Here is a 14,486-nt window from a genome sequence, read left to right as displayed (position 1 = left end):
GCTTGGTATCGCAGCTCAGCCCCATTCACTTAAAGAAGATCTTTCACCGCTTCTGACATGTCTGTTTTAATAGCTCCATGCATTTCCCATGTAATAACAATTCTGGAGCATCTATTTGTCACGAAGTATCGAGACATTCCCGTGACAGGTGGCAGGAGATCTGTGAGACTGGCAACACATGATTTGATCTGACATGTTTCCATTTTGGATCAAATGACATCTGTGTTGTTTCTGGTGCCCGCCGCACCTTCTTTCCCCCGGTTGTTATTTATCCTTCTCTATTTATTGTTGTTTCTCCCACAATGCTGTGCGGTTTATAGCTTCTGTTGGAGTTGTGGTTAGCTTGTGTTTGGTTCTCTGCTGAGTTCCTGGTGCTACCAAAGCTTCATTGAAGATAAGTGTTTCCTTTCCCTTTTGTATGTTGTTTATATGTATTGTGGGGTTTCGCTCTGGTAGATAGGATTGGCGGACGCAGTATAGAGGCAACAAGTTCTTTGGATCAAACAGTTCATGTTTTATTCACACTTTAGGCAAGTGACAAAACAAGCAGTCATAATCAAGCAAAAAGTCACCTTGTGGTGTTGGTGGTAATTCACGCCATGCGGCAATTCTGCCTCAGAGTCCTTGACCATAGCAGCACCAACCTGTTTCCAAGCCAAACAGGTAGCAAGCCGTCATCCAGACACAAGGCTCCCAGATCCCAACACAGAGACCTGTCTTCTGAGCCCAGCTGCCTATTTAAGGACAGCCAGTTGCTGCCAAAACCCGGACTGGCACTTAAAATCCTTTCCGGTATTTGACCTCACCTGGCTGTAAATCAGCCGAGCAGCACATGCTCGGAGGAAAATACCTGTTTTCCCAGACAAAACCTCTCACTGTGTCACAGTATGTATCTGTGTGTTGCCTTTCTCTGTATTAGGCCTGAGGGCGACTCCTGTTCGTCCTTCCCTTTGGAGGAACAGGTAGACTTAGTCCTGACATTAGTTCCAGGTAGTTGGTGTATGAACTTACCTACCTTTGGGGCCTGTTCATACTGGTAGTCTGTCAGGACTGGAGTTAGTTTTTTCTCTAGGAGGTGTCCATCTTCCTTTCCTAGTTTCCAGGCCTTATTCCGGTATTCCCTTTCCCCTCCTATGCTCGGTGTATTGTTTTCCACCCACACACGAGCGTGATACTATTCTTATGGCTCTATTATTATTATTATTATTATTTATTTATTATTAAAGCGCCATTAATTCCATAGCGCTGTACATTTGATAAGGGGTACACATACATAATACATACAATTGCACTAATCATAAACAAGACGAGTTACAAACTGGTACAGAAGGAGAGAGGGCCCTGCCCGTGAGGGCTTACAATCTACATGGTATGGGAGAAGGACACAGTAGGTGCGGGTGAAGTTGGTCATGGCGGTATAGAGGCAGCAGGGTCACTGGTTGTAGGCTTGTCTGAAGAGGTGGGTTTTCAGGTTTCTTTTGAAGGATTCCACTGTAGGTGAGAGTCTGATATGTTGGGGTAGCGAGTTCCAGAGTGTGGGAGATGCACGGGAGAAATCTTGGAGTCGATTGTGGGAAGAGGCGATAAAAGGAGAGGAGAGAAGGAGGTCTTGTGAGGATCGGAGAGTGCGTGTGGGGGTGTATCGGGAAAGTAGCTCAGAGATGTAGGGAGGGGACAGGTTATGGACGGCCTTGTATGTATTTGTTAGTACTTTGAAGTGAATTCGTTGGGCAATGGGGAGCCAGTGAAGAGATTGGCAGAGGGGAGAGGCAGAGGAGTAATAGGGTGAGAGGTGGATTAGTCGGGCAGCAGAGTTGAGGATAGATTGGAGGGGTGCGAGAGTGCTGGATGGAAGGCCACAGAGGAGAATATTGCAGTAGTCTAGGCGGGAGATGATGAGGGCATGTACAAGCATTTTTGCAGATTCAAAGTTAAGGAAAGCACGGATGCGGGAGATGTTTTTGAGTTGGAGGCGGCAGGTGTTGTGCCATTCCTTTATTATTTCTACTAGAAGTTATGAAAGAATTGCTATTCGCCTTCAGTAAGGGTACAGAGGGGAGGTAACCAGTTGGGGGCGTGTCCTTGCACAGACTTGCTCAATCCAATCAGTGCTGCCATTTTCAGACTGTGCAGGGACACACCCCCACGTGGTTACCTCCCCACTGTACCCTTACTGAAGACTAATAGCAATTATTCATAACTTCTAGTAGAAATAATAGAGGAATGGGACAACATACAGACATAAGAATAGATGCTCCAGAATTGTTAGTACGTGGGGAATGCATGAAGCTATTAAAACAGACGTGTCAGGAGCAGTGAAAGGTCCTCTTTTTAAATGTGGCTGAACTGCTCCTAGGCCACCTGATCGACCTAGAGAAGACCGCAGCGCTCACAGGAGCTTGCTACCTTCTCAAACAGCTGATTGGCGTGGGTTCTAGGTGTCCGACCCTCACCGATCAGATACTGAGGACCTGGTATGGTTGTCAGGGACAGGGTTAACCCTGTTCCCCAACTGTTGGTAGAACTAGCTTGTCCTACTTCGTGTTCAGTTTTTGGTGTACATGCTGGCCCCAATATGACAATATCTCAATACAGCGGTCCCTCTGCAGTACAGGGAGTATGTGTAAATGGTTTGGTTCTATTGTAATGTTATGCTATTTTTTATGTACACCCATCATGACCTGGTACGGTTAACAGAGACAGGGTTAACTACCCTGTTTCCCAACTGTTGACAGGAGTGGCGGGTCCTACTTTCTGTTTAGAGGGGGGGGGTCTTGTGGTGAACTAGGACGGAGGAAGCGAGTCCATGTGCTCTTAGGCCTCAAGATCCAGGGAATAACCAATATCTGAGAAAGTTACTTCTTCTGCTTCAACAAGAAAGAGAGAATGAAGTAAGGACAAGAACTTACAATCTGCATGGCTGAGCATAGGAGTCAGCAAGGTAGCCTGCCACTACAGCCAACCAGACTTTGCTGCTTGTGAGGGATGACAGTTGAGACACCTATCACACATAACCACGTCCTGGCCAGACATGCTTCTAAAGACCTGTATCTTGCAGTGGACACTACAGCCATAATTGTCAGATTACAGTCGCTAGCCATAGATTCTAGAAAGAGAGACTTAAGCAAGATAGCATACCAAGAGTGCCATTAATTGCCACTATGCCAGCCTCCCTACCTCACCATCTGGGAAAAGGATGTGTACAGTGTACAAATTGTGTTGTTGGATGTACTACAACTCCTATTTTGCACTCAATAAAAAGAGATATATTTATTCTTCTACCTCTAGCCTGGTTTCCTGAATCCCATCACACCTTACGCTGGCCATTGCCCTACTACACCTCCTGCCAGACACCCATCAGGCAGGAGCCCCAACTACAGGGAGTGCTGGAAGAAAGAAAGGGTGTGCCCTCCTCTCACAGTGTGACGCATCCTATAGTCAGAGCCACTACCACTCCCATTCTCCACTTCGGCTCCTCAAGGGCGTGTTGCACCTCAAGATACAATGGCCTCAGGATACAGTGTTTTCAGCTTACAATGGTCTTTTCTGGACCATCGTAAGTTGAAATTAGACTCTGCATGCGATTCCTCAGATTCACATCCAACCAGTTCGCACTCCCATTTCTCTGGTAAATTCCTGTAATGGTGTCTAGTAGTTCCTCTTTACAGTACAGTGAGGTACTGCATGTGTTGTGCTGCCCCCTGTCTGTGCCAGGATGAGCTGCTCCTTTGGATGTCAGGTGAGAGCGGCTCCATGTTATTTTTCTGGTACACTGTGTGTACAGGACACTGGAGAAGCCCCTGTCCTCATCAAAGAAAATGATTTCCAGCTTCCAGCATCTGTTACGGACTGTTATATGTGAGGAATTGTTTTAGCCATCTTAGTTATCTTATATATGCTTATTTTTTCTTAAATCTTGATTTTAACTTTAAAAGAGTTGTCCTAGACTTTAATACTGATGACCTATAGGATCGGATCCGTCTTGACTTGCATTGAAAGTCAATGGGGGACAGATCTGTTTTCAATTGCACCATATTGTGTCAGTGAAAACGGATCTGTCCCCATTGACTTACATTGTAAGTCGGGACGGATCAGTTTGGCTCCGCATCGTCAGGCGGACACCAAAATGCTGCAAGCTGCGTTTTAGTGTACGCCTCAAAAGCGCAACGGAGACCAAATTGATGCATTCTGAACGGATCCTTATCCATTCAGAATGCATTGGGGCTGAACTGATCCGTTTTGGGACTCTTGTGAGAGCCCTGAAAACGGATCTCACAAGCGGACCCAGAAACGCCAGTGTTAAAGTAGCCTTAAATAAGTGTTTTATTAGGTCAGGAGATCAGGGATAAGAGCTACACATGAGCTGTCAGATAACGAGGTTCAAAGAAAACAAATGGACAGCCTGCAAACAGACTGATTTTTAACACCTTACTCAGAAACAGCTGAACCTTTTTTTTTTTATAAGGACCAACTGAAAAAAAATTTTTTTAGCCCAAATGAGTAAAATGCAATAATAAAAAATGCCCCAGAAGGCGTCCATAGCCTTTAATGAGTCTAAGCTGAAGGAAGGGAAATGATGAAATTATGTATTTTCTTCTTACAGAATCCATCCTGTAGACGTTCACAGTGGATCGTAATGTCCGGTGTGTTATGAAATACGTTTGGAATTAAATACAGAGGCAGCAATATGGGTAAGAACAGATCAAAATCCACAGCAACGTGTGTAACAGGGAAGTGGTGTAGACGGAGCACTGTCAGCCCCATAGACGTGAATGGAGCGGTGGACCCACATGCACACCACTACCCCACTCACATGTCAAACGTATATATATATAGGACCGCATGCGCCAGATGAAGGCCAAAAGGATACTCTTACTCTTTTTTTTGCTTTATGCTATAGCACAGTAGACTGCACCATTCCATATGGAGGCATCCTGTAATTCAACATATTCATCGCAGTCTGCAATCTTTTTTAGCACTGGAGCCCATCAGCAACAGATGCCACTGTATGTCATTCACTTACCTCCGACAGACGCTGCAAAATGCATTGTGCATTTATATTCACACCACTGTATTTTCCAATCCACATTTTTGCAGATCGCTCTCTGACCCATCCATTCATGTGTGAATATAGCCTTACCGTTTTCTGTGACTTTGCAGGTCCTTCTCTTCCCCCCCGGCTACACACCTTTAACAATACTTGCTTAGTTTTTCTGTTGTGGACATTCATCGCAGATGTGTGCAACTCTTAAGCCTCCGTGTTCCATGTACATCTGTTATACGTGTTCTCCACGGACAGCACATGTACCCATTAATCTTAATGTCTGTATTCACACATCAGCTTTTTACCATGGTCCGTGTTTTAGCATGGATGCATGCTCTATTTTGTCCTTGTGAAAACCACGGATGCAACACAGATGCTGTCTGTGTTTCATGGATCATTAGGAAGAGATGCTTTGAAAATTACTTTTCAGCTGTGCAGTGTCAGTGAAACACGGATGACACACGGACCCAACACGGACATCTTCACGGAGGCATCACTGACCACCCTTTTCGCTGATTTAAGCACGGACACAGGTGTGTGAATTTGGCTTTTGGGAACATTGAGTAGAGGGAACCAATTATGAGATTCCTCGAATAAAAGAGAACAAACTGAAGTGCTCATGCATCTATTGTTTTCCATTTAAAAAATAAAATAAAAATTAAAGTATTTTTTTAGTATCCTGTTGAGTGAAAATGCCTTCACTTTTCAGCTCGATGTGAATCTGCTCTTGTGGTTCCTTACATCTCTGCTACTGATCTAAACTGATTGGAGCATGGATTGCCTATAGATATCAATTTGCACCATTTTCCATCTTTTTTTTTTTTTTCATCAAAGAGGTGAATGGGTGGTGGACGGAAAAAATAAAAATAAAATTTATGACTGAACTGATAAATTTATCATATCAAGATATATCAAACTGGCAAGGAAACAAACTAATCACGAAAGTAAAGAGACAGATGTGTGTTTGTATCATTTTATTTTAGGCTACTTTCACACTAGCGTTCGGGGCTCCGCTTGTGAGCTCCGTTTGAAGGGGCTCACAAGCGGCCCCAAACGCATCCGTCCAGCCCTAATGCATTCTGAGTGGACGCGGATCCGCTCAGAATGCATCAGTCTGGCAGCGTTCAGCCTCCGCTCCGCTCAGCAGGCGGACACCTGAACGCTGCTTGCCCGGTTCGGGTGTCCGCCTGGCCGTGCGGAAGCAAACGGATCTGTCCAGACTTACAATGTAAGTCAATGGGGACGGATCCGTTTGACTATGACACACTATGGCTCAATTTTCAAACGGATCCGTCCCCCATTGACTTTCAATGTAAAGTCTGGACGGATCCGTCTGAGGCTACTTTGACACTTAGAATTTTTTTTACAATTTAATGCAGACGGATCCGTTCTGAACGCAAGTGTGAAAGTAGCCTTAGTTTGTCATCCTACTCGTGTAGGTATATAAGAATCTGTATACAGTTTTATGACTGTATAAAAAAAAAAAAATCGGACACGTCTGATAGTTCCACTTCAGTGCGCGGGTTCAGCCACCAGTAAGCATAACCAACGTGGTAAAGATTGTCCAACATTCAGGAGATTAAAACCTTAAATCCTTATTTTCCCACAAATTAAAAAGTAGACTCCAATAGTATACAGTTTCAGTTAAACAGCCTTGTTCATGACATACAGTTTTATGATCCCTGTTTTTTATGTATTTCATAATGGAATTTTTTACACATTTACAAATCCCTTTTTTTATTTGGATGATCACGATAGTTTACAGTAGGTTTTGCAAAAAGATTTAGGCGTCCCATATTTAACAATTTCCTTTCCTGACCACTAGATGGCGCTTTTGTAGAAGCAAACTATTTTATTTACGTTCCGTTCATCGCTTGTTGTGTAACGGAACAAACTTTATTACCAAGAGTGTTGAGACAACACTGTTACTGCCATGAAGTAACTTGTTTACGCAGTTCACATTTTTCCGATTTGTGGAGAGAAAAGGTTGGTATCGTTTTGTAAAAACTTTATAACCAATACTTTTGTCCACAATGGACATTTATCATAATGACCGCTGGGGTTCGATCCAATGAGGAGCGGTGTGAATTGTGCCGCAGCCGAGCACGTGCCCTGCCGCGCCTTTCTTGTGTGTATGTAGCTGGCAGAAACGGCCATGGACTGTGCTCGATTGTTTCCATTAGTTCCATAGGCTTTCAGTGAATTGGCAATGCACATGCTCGACCGTGGTAACCATTCAATTTCTGGTTGTGCTGTGGGGAGGAGAGAGAGGGGCTTGGGTCCCCCAATCTTGTGATTAGTTGGGGTCTCATAGGAGGGGCCCCAGCAATTAGACATCCTGTGGATAGGTGATAGTCCATTGTGGGGAAACCTTTTTAACCTTTGATTATTTAATGTTGACATTGTTTTATATAGTCTGCCTTTTGTGCATTCATCGTTAGTACTATAGGCACAACTAAAATGTTTTCTTTACTTTTTATTTTTGCTTTTGACTTTTGACATTTGAGGCATGGATGAAACCACGTTAGATGGTACCCACAATACTTTTTGAAGCTGCTTGTCCATAAGTTAATGGCACCTATAGGAAAACGGGTACAGAAGAACAAGAACCAGCACGCTGCTTTGTATTGGTGAAGAGAATTTAGCAGGTAAGTGTAAGATATTTATTTTATTGACAGGCAATTATGTGTTTCAGGACCGGATAGGCCCCTTCATCAGATTTAGACCGGATTGGCCTGTATCTCATGACGGGCCCTGTCTGGCTCTAAAAAGTGCAATTCCCTACCAATAAAATAAATATCTTATACTTACCTGCTGAAGTCTCTTTACCGATCCAGCGTGTCGGTTCTTGCTCTTCTGTACTCATCTTCTACATTGGGCCCGGCTTAGGCCACCGTTTTCGTTCGCGGCAGCCCGTGGTGTTTGCAATACTCTTCTGGGTGTTGTTGTCACGGATGAGAGTGGGGGAAACCCTCAACCGTGCAATGTCAATAGGATAAGGGTAGCTACTAGGGTCCCTACTAGCCCTCAGGAAATACCTGGACTAGGAGCAGGGTAAGACGACCTGTTCCTCCTAGACACGGACGAACAGGAGTCTCACTGGCCAAGGAGCAAGGAGAGGGGAAACATATACACCTACCTGCCACAGACACGCTGACTAGAACCCGTGCACAAGTACTGATATCCACACAAACATTACCCAGGACACCCATAGCTGCAATAAATATAAAGAGCATAAAAACATCTTCTTAACATCATACATATATTTTTTATGACCACAAGGGTGGCCCTCACTGAATAGATGGCATATGAGACCAAGAGGATGACTCCAGCATAAAGCATGGCTGGAGTACCCCTCAGCTACAGGCATCCAGCAGGAGCTAAATAGCCCAAGCACCCACACACACATACTAGGAAAGGAGTTAACCCTTCCAACACCAGACAAGGTAAGTGTCACTTAAAGGGGAAATGCACACACAACTAAATCCCGTGCAAACCAAACATGGAAAGTGAACACATACAACACACGTTGCAAGATGCAACCGCATGCCTTGACAGCGAGCCGCCTAGCAACCAGCTCAGGCTGCTACACTGCCAACAACATCATGTTGCCTACCGCAACCACATGTGAGACAACATACTAACTGCCCTCACCTGCGGTAGACGACAAGCAGACCGCTGACAACTGCATGCGACACAGAGTCGCGACCAAACCATAGTCGTGACAGTTGTGCTCCGAATGTTCAGACTTCCCCCTCTACACAGCAACTTTTTGTCCTAAGCGGTTCTACGAACCCCCCTTCTCTTTGTTTATTCTTTCACCCAACAGCCCAGATTTACGACTTTGCCAAAAATCTGTCTAAATAGTGGCACAATTTGGCACCTGTAGGGTTTCTACCCCTTTTTTTCCTAACATGCTAAACAAGGAATAAGGCTTAGCGGGAATGAGGTGGGCCTAAGATGCGCCATTTTAATCCAACATTGCGCCACAATTCTGCCATAAAATTCTGTCTCACAGTAAGTCAAACCAGAGTCAGTGAAAATTGTTTGTCCCTGCAGCAGATTTATCATTCAGCCTGAGCCCCTGTGATCGGTACAGGTCTAGGCAGTCTGTGTTTCCGCCCATCTGTAAGATTACTAAATTTGCACTAATGAGTTATAGAATATTTCAGACTCTTTGCAGCCGGGATACTAGGTCATGCCAGAGTTGCAATTTACTACAGCAAAAGAAAAAGTCTTCCAGTTTTCACACTGGCCCCTAGTCACCATTGGCTCACATTTCCTGTTTTCTGAAACTCGCTTGTTATAGACATTGGAAAAGAATGAGCAGAGTTAATTATAGGGTGGACGGGGTTTTCTGACATATTTTTACTGATCGGTGGGGTCCAACACCCTTGACTCCCGCCGATCAGCTGTTTGAGAAGGCACTGATGCTCACAATAGTGCCGCAGCCTTCTCGCTTTGCTTTGGACATGTGACATCGCTTTCATCGGTCACATGGCCTGGGCGCAGCTCCGCACAATAGAAGTGAATGGTGCTGAGCGCGATACCAATTACAGCCACTATACAATGTAAAACTCACTGCCTGTTGAGCAGAGAGAAGACAGCGGTACTACTGTCTAAGCTGATGCCTACTCAAACTGCTGAACTGTGGGGGTATGCAGTGCCCCTGCACAAGACTCCGTATGCAGTGATCCTGAAGGCCATCCCTTCTTGTACACTTGACAGATTTTGAAAAGCCGCCTACAAAATTCAGCGTGTCATCCATTTTTTTTCTTTTTTCCCAGCACATATTTTTAAAACCACACATAAAACACACAGGTACATATGGAGAGTTTTCTTGACGCCTCCCGTTTATTTCATTGGGGGATTAATCACAGATTCCACCTACAGATAGGGCATGCTGCTTCTTTTTTTCCACATGGAAATTTCTATAGAATTTCTATTCAGTGCAGCTGCCATAACGCACATATACAGTAGATAAAACTGAAGAAATCCCCTTTAAAACATGATTGTAGTGTCTTATAAGACAGTTGATACATATTATCAATGTACATTTACTAGCCTAGTGGAAAAACTCCCAAAGGGCCCGTTCACACAGCAGCAGGAACCAATACGGTTTGTACCGCAGCTGTTAACTTGAGTGCTGCAGACCTGCTCACAGTTTAGCTTCATCGAATGGAGCTAAGCTGCAAGCGGACAAGAAATGGCGTCCATCCGGTGCGGCCGTGGCTTTACACCGCCGTCCCATGAACTTCAGTGCTGCCTCCCATTGAAAGCAATGGGAGGGCAGGCACAATGCGGCCATTGGCAGAATTTTGATTTGGAGTCTGTGCCAAAGTTCCGCTGTGTAAACTGACCCTAAAGGAGTTGTCCCATGAAGACAATTCCTGTCCATATGCCCAAACAGAGAAAATTGACAACGTGGGGGGTGGACTATCACAAGATCGCCCTATGTGAGCCAGAACCGCTCTGTAAGATCAACTTCTGTTCTGTTGGACTCGAGCCTGCCCTATATCATTTATTTAATGTTACTTTTCAGTGTCTGATGAAATTACTCCTTTTAAAGGGGTATTCCCATCTCGGACATGAAAGGCCTGAGTAAACACTGAGTTACGGAAATAGAGGGTGCTGTGCCCCACTGTTTTCATACCTCCAGAAGCTCTTCAAATAGTGTACCACAGTAAGCTATGCTTTTTGGTAACCTTAGGCTAGTGTTTCTATGGTTATTCCCATCTCAGCCATGAAAGGCTGAGTTGGGAATAACCCTTTAAAGGGGTTGCCCCATCCCACACATTCAGGGCTTCCACTGTTCTGTGTGTCCCTGAATTTCCTGATTGTTATGGTGGCGGTGGCTTGTATCTTCATTGCTAGCCACAGGCGGGGAGCACTATGGTGATGACATTGTGTTGCTTGCCTGTACGTTCCTGTGGCTGCTAGTGTAGCATTTTCATTAGCAACTTCACCGTAGATATGAACAGCCAGTGACAGGTGTGTAGAACACACACTGGACATGCTCTGAAACTATTCTGCACAGATAGATGTGATGTGGCCATGACAAGAGCCGCTGTGCATGTTTGGCTATGCATACTTTTGTGATCCTGCCCACTACAGCTACCTAAATTAAAAAATAAATGCTGCACAGATAGATGCATTTCTCTCACAAGCATATAGTGTCTCCCTTCTCCTAGTAGTGCAGTGACGTCCTTTCCCACTATGTGTTCAGCTCCAGAGCTCACTGTGCAGATAAGGAGCAGGAAATCATACTTACAAACACACAGAAGGCTCCTGTGATGTTTAGAAGCAGTTCTTTTTATCAGGATCTGTATCTCTGCGATCTCTGACATGCCCCCATTTTTTATGTCAGCCGTCCTCTATGTCTCTGTTACTAGTGATGAATCTTGCCTGACAACAGAGCCCCCTAGTGGCCATAAATGAATTGTTTTAGTGAACTTGTGTGAAAGTATAATGACTCTGGACTGCAGCGGTGGTTGTGTCCCGTGACATCAAACTGTGTAAAAAGGGGGAGAACAAGGGACAAAAATCATGGGAGGAGGCACTTAGTACGTGGCATATATTGCTGTTTTCAGCATGCTCGTACCTATGTAATGAGATAAGACAACCCCTTTAATGATTTCCTTTCATGGTATAGAGAGATTCTACTTTTGCATCATTGTAATAACATCCGATAACTTATTTACCCGCTTCTCCTGTACTTGACAAAGGGTCGTCCATCCAGGGATAGGGACATTGTGTATTCCGGCAATCGTCATCTGGCTGGGGCACAGGACCAGAATGTTTTTGTATGCCATTAGGCAATCTCCATGTAACGTGTTCTCATCTGTCTGGGGAATTGAGTAATTTTTGCACATGATTGTTTGTTAGCATTTTATTTTGATACAAGACAGACAGCTTGGCAGACTGACCACCGAGCAGTCATGGTGTGAACAGATCTCAAGATGATTCACTGTCTGACTCGCTTAACATTTCTGATTGTCTCTCATTGTTAACATATCAGGCAGTTTTCTGTGTTCTGCCGAGTTTTAAAGCTATCTCCTATTCACAGAATAGGGCATAACTAGCTGATCACTGGGGGTCCGTCCGCTGGGATCCTCACTGACCACGAGATCGAGGGTCTTGCTTCCTCATTCTGATAGAGAAGCAGGTTGCGCATGCGCTGCGCCTCTCCATTCATCCGGTAAGGGAGCGCCAGAGATAGCCGAGTACACTGCTTCTATCTCCAGCACTCCCTTAGAGAATGAATGGAGGGGCAGTGAGCGTGCACGACCTGCCGCTCCATCAGAATGGTGGAGCGGGACTCCCGTTCTTGTGATCGGTGAGGGTCACAGCAGTCAGACTCCCAGCGATCAGCTGGTTATCCCCAATCCTGTGGATAGGGGATAACCTAAACACTTGCCACAACCCCTTTAAGCTAAATAACAAATATCATAAAAAATAAATACATTTCCATTTCTTTGAGGGAATTTGTCACTAGTTTTATGCTGCCCAGTGTGCCTTGTTTGATGCTGTGTGCAGACCACCACATTGTAGTTCTAGGGGATGCCTATTGGATCTGCCAGGCCCCTACTGCTTGCAATTAAAGGGGTTATCTGGGTTGTCTTTTAGCATCCAAATTAAAAACCCAGCAACCTTGTATATAGTCTTAAAGGGGTTGTGTCACTTTAGCAAATAGCATTTATCATGTGCAGAAAGTTAATACAAGCCACTTCCTAATGCATTGTGATTGTACATATTGCCTCCTTTGCTGGCTGGATTCATTTTTCCATCCCATTATGCACTGCTCGTTTCCATGATTACAACCACCCTGCAATCCATCAGCAGTGGTGGTCGTGCTTGCACACTATAGAAAAAAATGCCCCAGCCTATGTGCACTCCCACGGTCCCGGTCACCAGAGAGACCGGCACTTTTTCCTATAGTGTGCAAGCACGACCACCGCTGCTGGATTGCAGGGTGGTCGTAACCATGTAAACGAGCCGTGTAAAATGCGATGGAAAAGTGAATACAGCCAGCAAAGGAGGCAATATAGACAATCACAATAAATTAGGAAGTGGCTTGTATAAACTTTTTCTACGTGATAAATGCCACTTGCTGTAGTGCAGGGATGGCCAACCTGAGGCTCTCCAGATGTTACAAAACTACAACTCCCAGCATGCCCAGACTGCCAAAAGCTATCAGCCTACAGCAGGGCATGGTGGGAATTGTAGTTTTACAACAGCTGGAGAGCCACAGGTTGGCCATGCCTGCTTTAGTGAGACAACCGCCTACAGTTGTTATTCAGACCTATTTTCATCTCCATGGTTACAGACTACAAACAAACCCTGTGTAGTCGGATCCTACAGTACATATTAGATTAATGTCAGCCAAATCAGCCTATTTTTGCAGGGTTTGTGTATGGGGGGCTCCTGGCTCTCCCCAGATGGCAGACGTCAGAGTAGAGAAGGGTTAGGGAGTTGGATTTCAACATGACCGATTCTTCGGTTATGAAGGAGATAAGCCACCGCCATTCAGAACACGCGCACTCTTGGCTGAGCATGCACATGTTTATGGCAGGGTGAGAAAGTTAGCTGTTGACTGACAGCATAAATGTCCATAGCTTCTTGTATGTGTCTTCATAGTGTAGAGCAGGCATCCTCAAACTGCCGCCCTCAAGCTTTTGCAAAACTACAACTCCCAGCATGCCCGAACAGCCTACAGCAGGGCATTGTGGGAGTTGTAGTTTTACAACCGCTGGAGGGCTGCAGTGTTTGAGGATGCCTGGTGTAGAGAATACTAGCTGAATGTGCATATGGCTACGTGTCATCCCCCTCATGTAATCCGGGCTGTGTGCACATGGGCTCTATGTGTGATTTTGTAATATCTGCTTCATCCTGGGGATAAAATGTGCAGATCTTATTTGCATTGGGTAAAACCACTGAGGAGCCTCAGATCGATGCTCTCCATGGGAGGCAAAGTAACTGGACACAGGACAGTCGCCTCTTTGTCGCTCAGACCCGAGTTTCCAGTGACTAACGGCTTTTTCTTTTCCTCGTAGGTCAGCTCGGATTGCCAGCGGCCATCAACAGCTGAGGCTGAGCTAATCTCCCAGCATCCTGTGGGGGAGTATGTATAAGAGAAATGGCCTCATGGCCAGTGTGACGGTCACCTCCGCCACTCCTGAGGTACGGACTCGTGTTTGCGTCGTTGCACCATATAAAAACATTTTAATACGAGCTTTCTTTGGCTTTTGAGGTAGTAAGTGCTGCCAGCCGACGCGCAAAACTAAAATGATTTACGAGCTGTATTTGTGTTTTTTAAGTGCTGTGAATAAGATTGCTTTAATATGTGCAGCATTTTATGACTGTTTACTCGCATCTCAATTAGGCATTTTATTTCCCAAGCAACGTGGCATATTCACCAGCCGCCTTCGGATGTTTCACAGCT

General features: G+C 45.0%; 1 protein-coding gene across 6 annotated transcripts in view; it reads left to right on the top strand.

Moving 5' to 3' along the window:
• Window positions 1-14,486, top strand: part of RALGPS1 (Ral GEF with PH domain and SH3 binding motif 1) — a 337,921-nt gene that overhangs the window by 59,233 nt on the left and 264,202 nt on the right. For 4 of the 6 annotated variants that reach the window (XM_044268334.1, XM_044268333.1, XM_044268329.1 and 1 more), the window contains exons 2-3: window positions 4,604-4,691; window positions 14,098-14,224. In XM_044268334.1, the coding sequence (XP_044124269.1) occupies window positions 14,168-14,224 (57 nt within the window). In that variant the 5' untranslated portion in view covers window positions 4,604-4,691; window positions 14,098-14,167. Of the gene's footprint in view, window positions 1-4,603; window positions 4,692-7,641; window positions 7,693-14,097; window positions 14,225-14,486 lie in introns of those variants that run through there. The other 2 variants (XM_044268332.1, XM_044268331.1) reach the window with 2 other exon arrangements.

This window comes from Bufo gargarizans, chromosome 9 (genome assembly GCF_014858855.1).
Source record: "Bufo gargarizans isolate SCDJY-AF-19 chromosome 9, ASM1485885v1, whole genome shotgun sequence".
NCBI lineage: Eukaryota > Metazoa > Chordata > Amphibia > Anura > Bufonidae > Bufo > Bufo gargarizans.
This window is presented reverse-complemented; position numbering and strand designations above follow the sequence as displayed.